Genomic DNA, 19353 nt, shown 5'->3' with positions numbered 1-19353 from the left:
GCTTTGGCTATGAGCAAACAAAAAAAGTTCTCTCCTCATTCTCTCTGCTGCATTCAACAACACTGACCATCACATCGTCCTCCACCATCTCCATCATAAACTGGCCTCTGTCACTGCCCTTCACTGGTTCTGCTCTATCTCACTGAAAGGACTGAGTATGTGGTCCTGGGGTTGCTAAATCCTGACCCCACACGTATGCTGACGACACACAACTCTACCTGAAAGCCACCCCCTCTGGATCCCCCTTTGCCACTGTCATCCACTTCAGCTCCTGACTGAATGAGATAGGGGCCGCCACAGGGGACTGCAGCTGAATGACTCAAAACTCTTCACCCATCATCTCCATTTCACTCTTTGACCACAACATTCCCCTCTCTCCCTCTGTTAACAACCTTGGGGCCAAGTTTGACCCCCACCTCTCGTTTAACAATCATCTCACTCACATCTGCAAAACCTCCTTCTTTCACCTCTGTAATATTTCAAAGCTCCGCCCCTCTGTTTCCCTCGCGGCTGCAGAGAAGCTCGTCCATGCCTTTGTCTCCTCCAGGTTGTACCACTGTAACGCACTCCTCATCAGGAGCCCCGGCAGGAGTATCCAAAAGCTCCAGTATGTCCAGAACAGCACTGTTAGCGTCCTGATGAGGGTGTGGAAACATGAGCACATCACATCACCCCCATCCTCCACACCCTGCACTGACTTCCTGTTCACCTGCACATGAAGTACAAAGTCTTCCTGCACACCCACCACTGTCTCCACGGTGACGCTCTCACCTATCTCACAGAACTGCTCACACCACACAGGCCAGCCGGGACTCAGTCAGGACAACAGCACCATCTGCTCCTGCCTAGGACAGGGCTCAAAACCATGAGAGACAGGACCTTCAAGGCTGCTGCTCCTCGTCTGTGGAACACCCTACCAGACCAACGCAGGGATCCACAGACGGTGGATAGATTTTAAGAAAGGCCTTTCTTTTTAAAAAAGGATATCCCTGCTCATTTTTATTTGTCTATCAATGTTTTTATTGCTGTTGTTCTTTTACTATAGCACTTTCACATAGAACACTTGAAATGTTTTATTTATCTCTGTATCTGTACTTTTATTTAACATATTAAATTGAGTAGTTCATCCACCCCTGTGATTGAGTGAAGTCCAAAATGTGCACACCGACTGAAACTTCAGTTTAATTACACTTCACAGATGTGCCATGTCAGGGTTCCTTAGTGGAATGCCAAGAGTGTCCAAAGCAGTGATCAGAGGAAAAGGTGGCTATTTTGAAAAAAAAAAAAGCAAAAAATCTTTTTGTGATACCTTCAGTGAGTGTGTCCAGACTTTTGACTGGTTCTGTAAAATGTAAATTCATTTTTGGCTTATCGCCCTGCTGTAGTTCCAGTGTTCCACAATTATGTATTTGACCTACATTTTAATTTTAATCTTGCATTGTTGTGTGTCTTCCAGAGCCCTCTCCTCACCATCGGCAGAAAGCGCCCAGCACTGACCTCTGCTACAAAAGTGAAGTCAGCAGCTTGATGGACTTCCACTCCCCAGACGCTTCTCTCGACAAAGGTATTGCACCATGGTCCTATACGCATAATGCCCGTCCTCTGCTTAAAACTATCTTTTGTAAACATGACCTGTCTGTGTTCCCAGATACGAGGTAGACACGGTCAAATTAAATACTGCTTTTGTATAGCTGATGTATTCTTAATTACAAAAAAAACAAACACTGGATATGATGGGCAAGTTGTTTATGTTATAATTTGTTTATCCAATTAGAAAGCAGAATGAACTCGGGTTGCCAGTTTCAATGCTGACTTCCAGTTGGGTTAAACCGAACAGCCTGTCATTAATCAGTGCTAGTGCTGTCCACACACTGGCTACATACTTTTCCTTTAATATGAAATGCAAACAGAAGTTTCAACTAGGCCTGTCACGATAATTACTATATTAACTTGTTTAAAATATGAAAGCTGGAACAATGCTTTGTGGGGTCAATATTTTTTATGTGTACTTTTTCTTTGCACTAGTGAGAAATCTGTGGTTATAGTTTGGTGAAATGAAAAGATTTAAGCTGTAAAAAGTTGAATTAATAACTTCTATGACTCATTGCATACGCAACGTATTATTAAACAGTTGTAGTAAAAGCCAAAAGTAAAATCTGTCAACTGGACAAAGTGTTGTAGGTCAGCTCAACAGACTAGCTCAATAGACCTAGCCTACATACAGAAACTGTAAACAAAAGCTGTTTCTAGTTTCAGTGTAGTTAGCTCCTCCCTTCAGATAGAAGAGAAGAGATAGATATAAGGCAGTGTCCACCAGTCATCTGACCAGAACTGAAGGAGTGGCTTGAATGAGCAGACAAACATCTTCACTCCTACAACTTTTTTGTCCAAGCACACCACTCTCAGACAGATTTTACTTTTGACTTTTACTATGGATGAAACCTGGATGAGTGAGGGATCACACACACATCAACTACAGACATTTATTCTGATTTATTCTGACATTTATTTATTGTAGCTCATATTTTTTTTTTTTTTTTTTTTTTTTTTTTACAATATTGTACATTTAGAATATTTTTTTGTGGTTTAAGTCTTCTTTTGGTTTTTTGGGTCAGTGGCATAAATTTGTTTCAATTTTATCGTTTATCGTTGTCCTGACAGACCTAGTTTCAACGAGCCAGTACAGTCTCTATGAGCAGTCAGTCAGGTGCCAAGTTGTTGACATTTTCTAGTAACCTTAATTGAGGAAAATGTTTGTGTGAACTTCAGGCTGGCTGTTGTTGTTGACCACTTGTTCATGACTTTGGCCTGGGGCAGCTATAGCTGGAAAGTTGTTGCTTTTTGATCATTTTATTGTAATCAGTGTCTTTTTCTTCAACTTTTAAAACATGAACCCTTTTACTTTGGATGTAGTTCAATCAGGAGAGACTTAAGTCGTTTTCACATGTTAGTGCGCTCTGTGGAGCAACCTCTTGTTTCAAGCCCTCTCAGACTGGCCGTTTACTGTGGTTTAGAGTGTGACTGTCTCATTCACACCGGCCCAAGCACACCACTCTCAGAGCGAATTTTCTTTTACGTCGACCTAACTAGTGGCAGTGTGAAAAGCATCTTAAACTGGATGATTTGGGTAAGAGTGCATTAATGGGAGGTGATTGGAGGAGACGCTGTGATTGGCTGACAGTGACAGAATGGTAACAAGAGGTCGGGTCAAGTATCAAATATAGTCCTCAAAAATGTTATGTTATTTGCAGTTATGTTATTCTTGTATTTTCAAAATCTTTTGGTTGAAATTATTGAGTGAGAAATTGAGAAATTGAGTGTTTTTCTGTCCCTGTCTTCTGTGAATATACAAGCTCTGGAGGCAAAGACTGGGTTTACCTTTGGCTTGCATCATGTTGTGTCCACAGTGCACTAATGACTGTGCACTTTTGGTCTGCTCATATCACACTGTGGTCTTTGTCACACTGCAGCAGCTTGTGCTTACATCTATAACAATCCGAGGTTATTCTATACACTTGTGTTGTTAAATAAATGTACCAGGAAATTACCTTTTACAGTTTGAAACTGTGATCAGCTTGGGGCTTTTTAATCGGCATTAGTCTATCAGATAATCGTGTGTCTTGAAAAGCGCGTGGTTTGGGGCAGAGTTTGGGCACTGGAGGGATAAAGTGATGGATAGATGTATTGATGCAATCTTTATTTTAAAAGTCATATATATTTTTTGGGGGGTTTTGTTGTTTTTTTTATAGGGAAGAATAAAATTAAATGGTTGACTATTGTGATAATATGACTGCGTACTGTAGATGCACTGCATGTGCTATTGCAGCAGCAAGAGTTTATTTAACTGTACTTACAAAGCTGGTTACTTTACTTTTATTTTGTGGCTGCATATCTCTGTAATTTTGGACCTATCCACATGGAACAAAATGTCGTCTTTGTCAGAACAGATGAATATAGTAATATGAATTAAATAATTAGTCACCATAGACACCATATAATATACATTTCCATGCTGTATTGCCATATAATAGATCAAAATAGTAATATATAAAAGTAGTATTTTGAGCGATCGTCTATATCAGCAGATGATCAGTGTGCAGTCTCCAGCAGAGGCGATCAGGCTGCAGGGGCTCAGAGCTGCCCTCCTGTGGTTCTGCTTCAGTGGACAGAAGCCAGTGGGAAAATATGAGAGAGTGTAGTGTTCAGGGCCCATCACACACACATACACATAAACACATTCACTAGTACTGAGGATTATAGGGCTTATAATGGTTATCTGTATCAGCAACATCGCACTGATGTTGCTGATACTACACCTCATTATGTCATTACTGTTCAGTTTGCATTGCTTGCTCTGAAATGACCTTTGCACTTTGACCTGCACTGATGTAATGGACAGACATTTGGTACTTATAGCTCACTCTCTATTGTATCAAATACAATCCAAGCGCAAACAAGGGCTGAGAAGCTTGTGATGATATTCTGTTCACTGCCAAATAATGTATATTAAAATTGTCATTCACTTATACCTATTATAGGTAGGTATCTGTCTGTCTGTCTGTCCATCTATCCATCTAGCTAGCTAGCTATGTACCTAGCTTTTATTCAATAGCAGGTGTTTTAATTACACAAAATATCTTTAAACTCATGCACTCTTTCTGTGAGCAGGATCACTACTCCACAGATCTGACCTGTTTATTTGCCTAAAACTGGAACATCATTCATGCTTAGCCTTTCCAATATATTATTTTATTTTAATGATGTTATATTCACTGCCTAACCAGAACTAAATCAAACTAAAATAAAAACTCATTATAATGTTTCTGAACATGCAGAAACTATTCGTTAAAGCCAAGTAGGGTTTATAGACCTTTGCAATGTTTTGAACATCTACGCACACAGCCTGGTACTAATCCTATTCATTTTAATAGTACAGCAAAATAAAAAACACGGTTGTTATTGTTAATATGTGTGTATGTTTGCTCATCCCTTTTCCACACTCAGGTCCTCTACCAAAGGCCTGGGAGCATGAGGGTTCTGCACAGTATCTTTGCTGTTCCTAGTACTGTAATTTTCTGGACTGAGATGTCTGATGTTTTTTCCTGGAATCTGCTGTAGCTACTCCTGTAGCCACTCAGCGTCAGTCCCCTGAGTGATGACCATGGGCAGCACTGATGCCTTCACTTTCCAGGCCTTCTCCAGCTCTTCTTTGAGTCCCTGGTATTTCTCTAGTTTCTCATGTTCCTTTTTCCTGATGTTCCCATCACTTGGTACTGTGATGTTCACCACAGTGGCTTTGCTCTGTTGTTTATCCACCACCACAGTGTCCGGTTGGTCCATCACCATTCTGTCAGTCTGTATCTGGATGTCCCACAGGATCTTGGCTCTATCATTCTCCACTACCTTTGGAGGTGTTTCCCACCTTGACCTTGGGGTTTCCAGTCCGTACTCTGCACAGATGTTTCTGTACACTATGGCTCCACTTGGTTATGCCGCTCCATGTTTGCTTTCCCTGCAGCATCTTACACCCTGCAGTTATGTGCTGGATTGTCTCAGGGTCCTCTTTGCACAACCTACACCTTGGGTCTTGTCTGGTGTGGTAGATCTGGGCCTCTATAGCTCTGGTGCTCAAGGCCTGCTCCTGTGCAGCCAGGATGAGTGTCTCTGTGCTGTCATTCAAACCAGCTCTCTCAAGCCATTTGTAGGATTTCTTGATATCAGCCACTTCAGTTATGTTCCAATGCTGGATTTGGGATGGCACCCTCCATGCAGCTTTTGGGTCTTAACATCTGTGGTCTGTATCTCCTCCTTTAGCCATAACTTATGATTCCTGCTGGGTATCTGATTACTGGTAGGGCGTAGCTGTTTATTGCCTGGGTCTTGTTCTTGCCATTGAGCTGACTCCTTGGGACTTGCCTTACTCTTTGGACGTTTTTGTCTGTGGCTGCTTTCTTTGTTTCCTCTTCAAATTTGCCATTTGCTTGTGGGTGTAACTGTCCTCAATGTCTGCTATTGTTCCTTCTGGGAGGGAGACCCCTTCTGTGTGGACACCCTTCCCTTTCTTTGTCACCATCCGGCTACATAGCCCGAATGACATTTCAGTGTCTGTGCTGTAGGTCCTGGTGGTTTGGATCAGTGAGTCGATGTCTCTTAGCGTACAGCTTGATGTCATCCATGTGGAGGAGGTGACTACTGGTGGCCCCATTGCTGAGCTAGTTGTTGTTGTTGATGATTTGGCTGAGGGGGTTCAGACCTACGCAGAACACTGGTCACTTGTGCAGGTGGCTTGCCATTGGCCTCATCGATGATTGTGGCATTGAGTTGTAGGTTTTCTTGTAATCAATCCAGTGCACAGGTTGGTCTGACGGGTTCTGCAGTCTCAGGCGACTATTCGATCTTTGCCGATGCCCTTCTGTGCTGTGCTCATGTATTGATCCATGTGCTCACTTATCTTAGCCACAATGATGCCTGACATGAGCTTCTGTTGTGGAGACAGGTTATTGTACATCGTCAATCTTATGATAGTAGCTGTAACCCCTCTGACTTGGGTCAATGGAGTAGTAGCATTCCAACGGAGCATCTTGCCCATTTCTGTCTTGTTCCAGTAGCATGGACTGATGCAGACCTTGTTTGGTTGGGCAATGTCTGAGCTGGCATCTCATAAGTCTGATTCACACTCATCATTGTATGGGGTAGGTAGCAGTGCTCATTACGCCCTAGGGAGGGATTCGAACCCGAGTGAACCCCCCGTGTGAAAGAGTTTTTTCACACATTGTATTTGTCAGTCTAACACAATCCGTTTGTGATTACATTGCGTTCTATAGGAAATATTCTTTCTCAGCAGGAGGGAATTTTCATTGTCGTACCAATGAGTGGCCACTAATCCAACTCAAGACAGCTCTAAGCTAGCAATATCATATCCACTTGTTTCAATAGATCCATGGTATAACTATTGAGCTTTTCTTCACAAAGTTTTCATACACCATATAATTCATACACTATTTCAGCGTTCTCACAAAAAGCGTTTCTTGCAGGTGGCCATGTTTTGAAATGCTCCAGTGCTTATATTAGCAAATTAGGCTGTTTTCCCTGGGTTTGTGATTGATGAAATACTTAGTAATTATATGCAGATAAAGTGCTGTGTTTAGAGTATGATCTATTAGCAGGGAAAGACACAGTTTACAAAATAAAGCTGGATATTAGCTTTAAATTGTCTTCCATCAAAAATGACATTTTGAGCAGAAATGTATTTAACTGGCCCATATTAGGCTATTTTCTGAATATAGGACCTGTAAATTATTATTTTTTCCCATGTATATAGCACTTTATGAATAACATATTTAACGACATAACATTTTTTTATTTATTTTTTTGCATCGAATAGGCAACTCCAGACTGATATCTCTGTATTTTTTATACAGAGGGAAGTCTGGTGACCACGCCCATCACTGCACCTCGAGCCAGATTCAGACAGTTCTGTACGCACAGACTTGTTTATTCCAGTGACACATGTGAAATGAAGAAGCTCATTTGTTACCCATCATTTTTTAACAAAATCAACCTCCTCTCACCTCAGATGAACGGAGTTTGGTGCTTTGCTCTTTGATTCTACAGAAATCAACCATGTTTTTCAGGTCACTGTGATATTTCTTTCCTGTCTTTTCTCCTCGTAAGCTGCCATATTTGTTTTGATACAGACCATGCGTGTCCCTGGTTGGCTAATCCACCTGTCAATCACGTGCATCTGAGCTCGAGAAGATTGAATAGACTCACATCTTCATAAAGTATTGTAGAGGTGTGTATTCTGCAATACTTGAGGACAAAACACAAAAGAAAAAGCAGTGAATAGAACCCATTGTGTCCTGTGTGCTCTGTGCATGTCTGTGGAGAGTCAGCAGCTTTAGGGGACAGGCTGGGTGCTTACTCAGGCACTATGGAGCAGCACTGGCGAAGTAGAAGCTATTTAACTACATTAAGGTGCAGTAATGGATGTGGGGGTACAACTAAAGCTGGGCTCAGACTTTCAAAGTGTAATACTTGTAACTTGAGAATTGAGAGACTTTGGTAGAAACGTCAATAACATCTCTCATTAAAGTGGGACTAAACACCTAAACTCTGCCCATCACCACAATTCAAATAGAACTGCTAACCCAGGCAATACTTGGAGGACTAAAGGAGCTTATTTCTGACTAGAATTGACTATTGACTTGATTAAAAAGACCAAAGTGGATCACTGTCACTGAAACATGAGTGAGTCTTGATTAAAATGTGATTAATTACCCAAACCTACATTAAACCCACCGTATGCTGTACAATGTTATTCCTGACCTATTAACATCGAATACAGTTTGGGTCAAGAAAGTGAGAGTATGGGTGGGGTCTAAACATATGAGGAACAGTATCTAAGAGGTATCCACACATCTAACTCCGCCCGTGGATGTAATCAGGGCAGTCCTGTGTGATGTCACATAGTACTTGAAACTGCAGTGGCCACTGGAGGCAGCACACAAATGTTTAAATTTACCTTGTTTTCACTCAAATTGGCACAAAAAAAGTTCTAGGATAAACTGTTGCAGAAAAAAAAGTTGATTTTGAAGTGGCAGTGGAGATAAGGCACATATGTCCAATTACAGAATAAAGATGAGAAGAGAGCATTTATATGAATGATTTGAGGCCTGTTGAGAAAGGAAGATTGATTTCTATTATTGCTTTATATTCTGGCTTGCTTCGTGCCATAGTGATTCTGTCAGGTGAATATAAGTCATCTTAAATTTTGCATAATTATTTTTGAGTTAAAGCAGACTTATGCAAAATCGATTTTTCAGAGCTTTTAACCATGTTAGAGTTGTTTCCTCTCACCATTTACTCCCCCAAAGTTTTATTTGGAGTGATTCATGCAGGTTTGAGCAGTCTTTAATTGCTTATTTTCAAGATGCCACATTGCTGATCAATCCCCGTTTTTACTGCCACCGGCATACGCCCAGTGCTCTGTACGTACTTCGGTCTTCAATTTTATTTTCTTAATAGATGGATTTGGCAGTGTCACGTTGTAATTTTGGTACAAATGAAAAAAAAAAAAAAAATCTGCTGTTCTGTAATGTGATTGTCCAAATCACCTTGTCAAAAATTCAAACTATATAGTAAACACAAGCACCATAGGTTTTCTTTAAAGGAAACATATTCTGTAAAGTCTGTTTTTATGAGCCACTGACATGTTATAATGAGTTTCCCTCATTACTCAGAGTTGTATTTCAAGTGATCAATATTTGAGTAATCCTGTTTTGTCCTGCATTTGAGGTGAGGTTTGATCAGGATAGTAAATAGTAAAATGGCTGGATTAGGAGTTCATTGCATGTTTTTTGATACAAGAGCCAGACTTTTTTTTTTTTTTTTTTTGCATCATAATAAAAATGTCTGCTCTGAGTGGTGACTTCCCTTTGTCTGTTTCCACAAGTTCACACAAGGCCTGCCTCCTCCGGGCTTTAGGATTAAACGCCTCCTCAGTGTTTTCGCTTTGTATTGGATCATTTTGAATGCAGCTGGATCCAAACCTCGCGTTATTACAATGGTTCTCATTCTGTGCTCTTCTGGACACTTTAGGTTGGCAAGTGCCAGCTTTTAAGATTTTCAATGAGCAGAAATCAACACTAATCTATCAAAACAGGACTAAAACAATGTATTACCAAGGATTAAAGATGCCCTATGTAACTTTTTCTGATGGAGGCACTGTCATCTCCTTGTTTCCATGGAGATGTTATTGTTTTGCGTGGAATATTCTACAGTATGACACAAACTTAAGCACCGGCTACAAGTTACAGGTCAGATCTATAGAGAGGCGACCCCAGACCCAGACCCAGAGTGCATGTTCAAGGTGTTCAAAGTTTTGTTTTTTTTAGTAATAAACTCAATTGCCATTAAGAAAAACTCATAATTAAGGTGAATTTTGTGGAGCATTCCAGGTAAAACTCTCCATAGACACCAGCATGTGCCAGAAAAGTTACACACTGCACCTTTAAACTGTTTATTCATATATATAATGCACCAAAATCACAAAGCAGCAATTTTCCTCAAGCTAAAACAGGCTAAACATTCACCGCTCCATTGACCACTGCCCTTGCCCCGCTCTTTCTGCTGAGCTAGCTCCTTTCACTGACAATCTATCGGAAATGAAAAAAAAATGAGAATTGATGAGGACACCGTTTTCTATTAACAATGTATGTGTCGTGACATTAGCCAACATCCCTTACAGGCGCTAAACAAGATGGATGCCCCCAAACCCACAGACCACATACTTGACGCTGTACAAACAATTGATTCCTCACCCCCTCAAGTCAACCCCTCGCGTGAGCCCTGAGGGGTCGGCGCGTTCTTGGCAGGGCGAAATTGCGGCGCTGTCCTCCCGAGCCGGTGTGCAAATGCGGCGTGGAAAGAAAGATCGGAACGCCTGGTATTGATTTTTACTTAAGGAAACGTTCTCGTCGCCTTGGGGTAAAGCTGCAGTGAGAAACCTGCAGAGGAGTGACTGAATCTATCGATGAGTGTGAGGTGAATGGGAGTCAGTGGTGATCGAATGTGTTTCAACGGGGCATGGGGTTAATGTGCTAAGAGGCAATAATGGCGATTTCAAGGAACGTTTGAACGATCTCAGTGATAGTGGATTTCTAAAATATTGCAGTCATTATGGAGAAGACGGCTTTACCAAAATACTACACCGCAGAATCACTGAAACTAAGTACGTTAAATACATGTTTTATTGTACTATATTGTGTTATTTATACTTTCAAAAAAGCACTTTGAAGATACCTTAGAACGTACATTTTTAAAAATTGAAAATTAATTGAAATGAGTTTATAAGTGCTTTTCACAGCTTTCAGAGACCAGAGCGGAGTTTTATCGTCACAGTAATAGCATGCTAAAATTATTAGGTGCAGACAGTACACAGCTGATTTGTTTTGACCTCAAGAGCTGCTACACTATATGCGTAGACACATTTTGCTTAAATATGTTGGAAAAATCAGATGCATGGCCTTTAAAGTAATTTAAGGAAACAAGTAAAAGCAACACTGTTTGATTTGTAGTTGTTTAAAAACTTTCACCTGCAGACGGTGTAACCACTTCATCTGCTGCCACATTTACAACTGAAGTGGTTTACATTATGCAAAATCAGTTACGGCAATATGAGGTCTGGTAAAAGTTAGAAAACTGGATCATCACCTAATGACATCACAAGGTGGAGCTGTGTATTTGAAGCTGTAGAGAGGACAGCCTAAAAGTGCACTGTGTAACTGTTCTGAATGGGGGTTTAGTCTTTTTCTCTGCTTTGTCTGTTTCACAGTATTTAATGTCATATTGTTGAATATTCCACAATAAAACAACACGATAAAATGTTCATGAGTCTAGTAGGTGGCAGACCCAGTCACCACAAAAGTTACATAGTGCACATTTAAGTGTACAGGATTACTCAGACACATGTACTAGAAACAAAACACATTTACTGCAAAGTTCTGGGTGAGAATACTCCTTTATAATCTAAACTACAAGCTAAAACATGTTGATATAGCAGAATATGGGACATTTAAATAACTTCCACTTGATAAATGGCACTATTAGATTTTTTTGGTTTCTCTATTCGGTCTGCTCCACAGTCTGGGAAGTGCTGACTCATGTCTCACACTGGTATTTGTCAGAGGCTTGTATTAGGAGCAGGGCAGTAGAGCAGAGACAATGATGTCCTCTGCACTTCATAAAAGGAGACTTGGCAATTTGGCGCTGAAATGATGAGTGTGAAGTGGGAGTGTGCAGAGTAAGATATGTAATGGGACCATAATGTGATGTTAACCACTAAATCTATAACTGTATATAAAACGACACATTTTATAGAGGACAGAAATGTATTGGATTATTGAAATGGACATATTTTGGCATGTAGACCCTGGCTGTTACACAATAATGGGTCTATTTGTCACAAGGAGCCTCATGGCCTGAAGTGTGTCTCCAGTTCAATGCTGTTATGTGTTAAGTGCAAATGAAAGTTCTTTTAGAGCAGTGGTTCTTAAACTGGGTGAGAGTCTTAGGAGGAGACACATGCACAGCCCAACTTGTAAACAAGAGCAAAATAAAGCTCATTTTAAAAAAGTAGAAAATATGGGGCTGGCCTAGAAAACTTAAGACGTAAGATAGATAAAATATATTGTAGCTTGCATTTTAAAATTAGAAATGAAATTATATAAGGACATGCTAAAGATGCACAATGTAACTTTTGAGAGACACAGCAAAAACAGTTGAATAAATAAATAATAGATATGTTTAATGCCATACTGTGGAATAGTTTAAGCAAATTAACATCTTTGTAAAGAGAAAGAGTTCCCCCACCAGGAAAGTTACATAGTGCACATAAAATATGCTCCAAAATACAGAAAATATGGTCTGTTTTGCTTTGTTTTTTGTTTTGTTTTGTTTTGTTTCCTTCTGCGGGAAAAACCCCCAGAGCTTCTGTTCAATGTGATTTACATGTAAACTATTGTCCATACACAGAACAGCCAAAAGAACCACAAAAAAGTACAAAACTACCTCATTACGCCATGTAAAAAAGTTTGAGGTGCTGCCGCTCAAAAGCAAACGGAGACAAAGAGAAAAGAAAATGGCCTCTATAAGCCCTGATGTTATTGGTAGTGGCCTGATTGATCAACACTGACACAACAGGTGACATTCCTTTAAGGAAATGAATTGAAGTGTCCACTATTACAGTGAGAGAAACACGTTTTCAAAGTATTTTTGAGCAATAAAAGCACAGAGAGATACGTTTAATAGCATTTTGTAGAACACTGGCCTGTAGAACACCAGAAAGTTACATAGTGCACCTTTAAAGTAATACTATGTAACTGGGGTGTCATTCACCTGCATAAGTCCACAGAAATGACAAGTTAAAACAATGCTTTGGACAATCTCCATGGAGATAATTTCTATGGAAACAATTAGGAGGCGCCCCTCCTCCAGGCCAAATAAGAGTCAGGTTTGTGGAGATGCAAGTCACATTGCATGTTTTTTTTCTACGTTTTTAAGTGCAATAAACACAATCAAATAAAAAATTAATTAATTAATAAAAAAAATAAAAAAAAAACAGTCTTTGATTTTAGTCTATATTTTGAGGAGAATACAGTTAAATGTGTTATTCTCAGCTGTTTGTGTTTGCAGGCGGAGGCTCCACTGGTCTGTGTTATTAAACTGTTTAATGACACATCATTAGTGATTAGGGCACAGAGACAAACCCAGAGTTTAATTAAAACACATTTGTGCTTAGTCACGCTCGGAGGACACGTGTAGGACCAAGGGTTAGTGTGAGTCCTGACCCTGAAGCAGAGAATGAGGAGGGAACGTCAGTCTGGGTTTTGTTACAATATAGGTACAGTTTAGATTTTGTCACATGTTATTTTATTTTTATTATATTATATTCATTCTATTTCATAAATCCACTTTGAGATGAAATTCGAGATGTATTAGGATAACCTCATTTAAAATGTGGGTGTGCTAAAAAAACAGTTGGCCAAACTGTGAGTGAAAGGGTAATAGCAATATTTAACAAAATAATTGTGTTTGTCAGTTCACAAAAATCCTGAAATGTGAACTGACAAACACAAAAATACAAAAAAATAATAATAATAATAAAATAAAAATAAAACATTTTAGAACCTGTTTGCACAGAAATAAAATACAGAGATAGCTAAATTTTGTCTTTTTTTTTTTTTATGTTCTCAATATTCCCAGTGTAAAACATGAATACACAAAAATAATATAAAGAAATACATGTTTTCTATCAAGTTCAGTATCAAGTTGTGTTTAATGTGATTATGTGAACATAACTGCCAATTGAATCCTGCATGAGTGGATATTTTAAAATAAGTATGAGAGTACAGTACAGTAAAAGTCTTGTCATTTCAAAGTAATATTACTCAAGTAAAAGTGCAAAGTAGTTGTCCAAGAAATCACTCAAATAAGACTTAAAAAGTACGTGGTTGAAACTACTACTCAAGTAAATGTAATCGTAAGAGTAACTGTTACGACATTATATCTGATTTATAGTTTGAAGTTTATGTCATTGGAAGGGCAAAACAATATATAATTCTCAAACATAGTAAAGTCACTCTAAGCAATTTACACCAAGGAACCACACACACATTCACACAGCAATGTACACACACACAACACACACACACACACACACACACAACAGAGCTACTGCTGCCCTTTAACATTTCATATTGTCATCACTAGAGTTACTCACAGTGGGAAGAGTAACCACAACCTTTACTCAAGTAAGAGTACTGTCACTTCAAACGAAATATTATTCAAGTAGGAGTAAAAGTATGGTGTAAGTGAACTACTTGGATTCTTCCCTTGCACACAGCTATAAACATAGATTGTATTTCTGATGTGTTGTTTTTGTGTCTGTATACATAATCAGCGCACATTTCCATTCATTTCCCACCAGCACTCAAACCACAATGAGAGAGATTTGGAGCTGATCTTTACTATGAAATGTAAACATGTTTAAAATGAGAAGAATCTGCCTTTAAACCCATAATAATGACAATATCCTGAGTCTGTACATGGCTTAGACACAAATCTTCTGCTCCAGACACACCCAACAAATATGTGGAAAGAGCACATTTTTGTACATTAGTCTTGCTTGGAAATTCCTGTTTTTGTCTTTCAATAACTATGCTCCTACTTTACCTGTCCGACACTAAAAGCAGAATTTGTGGTTTTCAGAGGTTTTTGATGAGTTCACAACATTGTAACATGGCTTAAAGTTCACAAAGCTTTTGTGTCTGTCCGTTGAAAATAGCAGATTTTGTGCATTATTTAATGTTTTAATCCTTCAAATGACATTAACTTCAAATTATAAATCAGATATTACATCGCGACAGTTACTCTTTTTGCTCTTTAACTACTTTAAGTTACTTATTTACTTAAATATGGTGATGGTGAATTATTATTATGGTGAATTATGCTGAATTTTGTTCAACAGAAACAACTGGATCAGTACATTTTTCCTCGCTGCTTTTCTGCACATCTCAAACAATCATGAAAAATACTTTAACTTTTCAGTCCTGTTCAGTTAACAAAACAATTGTGTTTGTCAGTTCACAAAAATCCTGAAATGTGAACTGACAAACACAAAAATACAAAAAAATCACATTTTAGAACCTGTTTGCACAGAGATAAAATACAGAGACAGCAAAATGTTGTCAATTATATTTTTTTTATTTAATTTTTTTTTTTTCTGTTCAAACATGTAGTGGAGTAGAAGGTACAGATACTTGCTCTCAAATGTAGTGAAGTAAAAGTAAAAAATATCCAGTTTAAAATGTACAGGTATGTAAAAATTGTACGTATGTCTAGTACTTCACTACTTTTACTTTGTTACATTGCACCACTGGTAGCTAGTAGTTTCCTCAAATATTGTTTTACTCTGACTTGAGTAATGTCTTGGACCCTTACTTTGCACTTCTTCTTGAGTAATATTATTTTGAAATAGCATTACTCTTACTTGAGTTAAAATTTTGTCTTCTCTACCACCTCCGCATTCATCCATTTATTACTTTGTTTGGTGGGATAGTACCTGTGGTGAATATTTATCATAGTTTTACATCAGTCAAGTGTCAGTTTGTGGAAAGGTACATATTGCTGCTTTAAAATAGTTGCCTGTCACCTTACCTAACCCTTGCACACACTTTCTCACTACCAGACCATAAAACTGCCTTGTCTTGCGAAAATCTATTCTCTCCTAAATTACCTTTAACTCTCTGTTTTTTCTGGCATTTCTCTCCTAAGGCAAAAACCAGCTGTCACTCACGTACCTCATAGCTCCTCCCACTTTCCCCCTCCACATATTTTTAAATTCATGGGAAACCCTGCAGTACAGTAACACCCGAGTTAACCCCGCCTATTTCTGGAAAGCATTGTGGGAGTGGCTACGGCTAATGTGTCAGCAGAGCCGTGGGAGTCGCCAGGTAGTCAAACACGCATGGATAAACTTACAACAGCTCCTATGCACGATTTGACTATTTGGGGAGAAATTTAGTTGTGAATTTGTTTGGTTCAAAACTAAAAATCCTGGAATCTATTGCCAGAATCCCTTCTAATCTGAAGGGGATGAAGACTGAAGCAGAGCAGAGCAAGTCCGGTGAGTTGGAGTTGCTTTATAATGGTTTACAATGAGGCAGAGTGTGGATTTCAGGTGTCAGGTTGTGAGTCCACAGTGCGCTGGTTTGAATGGAGGGATGTTAGCAGACTTTAACCTCTGCTGTGTTCGTTGGGAAAGAAGGAACAGTTGGAGATACAGATAAAACTGCAGTACAACAGACAGCTGTAACAGGGATTCCCAATCTGCGGTGTGCACGTACTTTTTGCGTAGTGAGAATCTGACACAGAAAAGTGCACATTGTGTATTTGCAGAGGGCGGTCCAGTCAACTCTAAAATTAAAGAGCCCATATCCCGCTATTTTCTGATCTATGTTATAATGTTTCCTCATCACAAACAGACCTGGAGTTTTTGTTTCATCCACACCTGTTTAACACACAAACCCTGCACATTTAGGCTGAGTTCTTCTCTCAAACAGAAAACACTCTATTCCACCTTGTGATGTCATCATGTGGTAATACAGGAAGTGCTACACTGTGTTTTTAAACTCCATACACCTTAACTAGAATCACTATATAATTTCAGCCCTGTGTTTGCTGATCACTACTAAACAAAAGGTTAAAAAAAAAAGTAGCTGTTAACTTGAAAACTACCACTTCATGACATCACAAGGTGGAACAGAGCATTTTGAGCTTTGGAGATGTAGACAAACTGATAACAAATATTACTCAAACATGTGTGAATGAAACAAAACACAACTCCAGGTTTTTGATGAGGTAACAAGATTATAACATGGTTTAAAGCTCATGAGAGTCTGTTTTGAGTGACATACATGCATCTAAATGATTGTGGAGTAGTAGAGTGTTTGTCCAGTGATCCAGTGGCAGTTCGAACCCCGCTCTCGACATAATCATGACTGGTTGAGCGGGAAGATCCACTGACCCACAGTGGTGTCTGCATGGGTGAGTGGTTCCTTGATGTAAATCTTTAGCCTTGAAGGTGGAAAAGTGTTCTATAAAAATGTGACCATGTAAAAATACTAATACTATATATAATAAATGTTGGGTCTATTTGACCTGTACTTCCATGTGCACATATGTGAAGTCATAATTAAACATCATTGGTAACTGTTTACTTGTGATAAAAGTGTATTGGAAGTTGCTCGTTGGCTTTTCAGTGGTGTGTTTGTATGTTATCAGTCACATACAGTGTAGTATTTAGTTAAACTAGGCCCATTCCATGTAGCTTGGGTTTGACCTTAGTTTGACTCTTGGCTGACTCTTCTCACACATATCATTTGTGTTTATCCCCAAACTCTTTATGGTCCATGTCATTGTGTTTTTATCATCAACACTGCAGGCTCAAACCGGTGGTAGTCGTCTAATACAAGTCACCCAGGGCTTTAGTGGACTTTGTGTGTGTGTGTTGTGTGTGTGTGTGTGTGTGTGTGTGTGTGTGTGTTGTGTGTGTGTGTTGTTTTCAGGGAGCTATATATGGATGAAAAATTTGAGATGCAAATTAGTAAAACTGATTTTAGTTTTTTGGGCCGTGAGCCAACTGTTTGTTTCCATGGAGATTGTTACTTTTCCCGAAATGTTCCAAAGGACAGCAAAAAAGTTGGTGGTGGAGCCTAATGTAGTAAAAGCAGTCAAGTGCTGTACTTAAGTTTAAATTTTAGGTATCTGTACTTTACTTGAAGTATCTGTGTATCTTGGGATATCTGTACTTTCTACTCCACTGCATTGTTGAACTGGACTGAAAAGTAAAAGTATTTTTCATTATTGTTTGAGACCTGCTTAAAAAAGGCTGAGTGTATTTTTTTCAAGATGTTCATAATTTGAGCAAACTAAAATATACAAATAAAAACTGCTAGAATAAAACAGATCAGTTCAATTGTTTGTGTCAAAATCATTGCATTTGAAGCCCTATAAGACTAAAAATCTGAGAAATACTTTGTTTTTTCTCTTTACGTACTTTTTTACTTTTACTTAAGTAGACTTTTTTATGTGATACTTTCACTTTTAATTGAACAATTTTTTCCTCCAGTATCTGTACTTTTACTTAAGGAACAAAATCCAGTACTTCTTCCACCATTGAACTTAGATAAATATGTGACACCGCCTGGCCAAGTTACAGGTCAGATTTGTGGAGAGGTGACCCCGATCAGCAACGATGAATGAATGAATTATTTATTTTGTTTTATTTTTTTTTATTATTTTATTTTATTTTTTTGTTTTATTTATTTATTTTTACTTTTTTATTTATTTTTATTTATTTATTTATTTATTTATTTTTTACAAACATAATTTAATAAATGAAAGATACATAACCAGGTGGCAGACCCTCCACCAGAAAATAAAGACATACAAAAGAATAAGCAAGCTATTTAAAAAGTAATTATTTTAGTTAGTCCACACACCCATAAATAAAATCTTTGTATAATTTACACTTGCAGAGCTTTAGTAAACGATGCTAACGCTGCAGTGTTATCATGCATGTTGTACATTTTATCAGTGGACTCAGTGGCCTCCGGTGTGTGAACTTTACCTCCAGCTATTTTTGCCTCAAGGTAAAGTTTACTCAAGTTTTCAGATAAAGTTTTACACAACATGTTCCCCCAACACCACAGATACACGAAGAGAACATATACCTCTAAGCAGACTGCGAGAATATATAGGCTCTATACGGTTTCTCAGTGTCGCTGGAGAGCACTGACTTGAGTTTTGGTCTTTTAAAGTATATCTGGCAGCTTTTCAAGTTTTTATAATTATGACTTGGTCTGCTGGGGTAATATCTGTGGTAAATATTTATCATAGTTTTATATCAGTTAAGTGTCAGTTTGTGGAAAAAAAACATCAAAAATAAAGTACAAAAATACAGAAAGTATCAGTGACTTCTAAAACGGATTTCCTCTACCTATGTCACTGAGACGGAAAACTCTTTAACAGCAAAAAGACATGTTTCTGGCAGTAAACCTTCATTTAACAAAATAATGTTGTTATCTAGTCTAATCATAACTATTGTGCAATTTAGACAAGTTTTGGCCCGTGTTTAGGGTGACCAGATGGTCTTGGGACAGTCCCAGTTTTGAGCCCTGTGCCCTCTGTCCCAGTAGATTAATCCAAAACCTTTGAAATGTCCCAGTTTTAAACAAAAAATGTCCCAATCTTCCTATTTTTGACCAATCTGATGCCTGACAACAGTAAAGA

The 19353-nt window shown here is 38.6% G+C and overlaps 1 protein-coding gene across 7 annotated transcripts in view; it reads left to right on the top strand.

Moving 5' to 3' along the window:
* The window catches only part of kazna (kazrin, periplakin interacting protein a), a 216403-nt gene that overhangs the window by 139371 nt on the left and 57679 nt on the right, over positions 1–19353 (top strand). For 4 of the 7 annotated variants that reach the window (XM_055222893.1, XM_055222894.1, XM_055222892.1 and 1 more), the window contains exon 3: positions 1457–1564. In XM_055222893.1, coding sequence (XP_055078868.1) covers positions 1457–1564 — 108 coding nt within the window. Of the gene's footprint in view, positions 1–1456; positions 1565–16011; positions 16187–19353 lie in introns of those variants that run through there. The other 3 variants (XM_055222896.1, XM_055222895.1, XM_033969853.2) reach the window with 1 other exon arrangement.

The sequence above is a fragment of the Periophthalmus magnuspinnatus genome, chromosome 7 (assembly GCF_009829125.3).
Source record: "Periophthalmus magnuspinnatus isolate fPerMag1 chromosome 7, fPerMag1.2.pri, whole genome shotgun sequence".
NCBI lineage: Eukaryota > Metazoa > Chordata > Actinopteri > Gobiiformes > Gobiidae > Periophthalmus > Periophthalmus magnuspinnatus.
The sequence above is the reverse complement of the archived record's forward strand: the minus strand, read 5'-3'. Positions and strand labels throughout refer to the sequence as shown.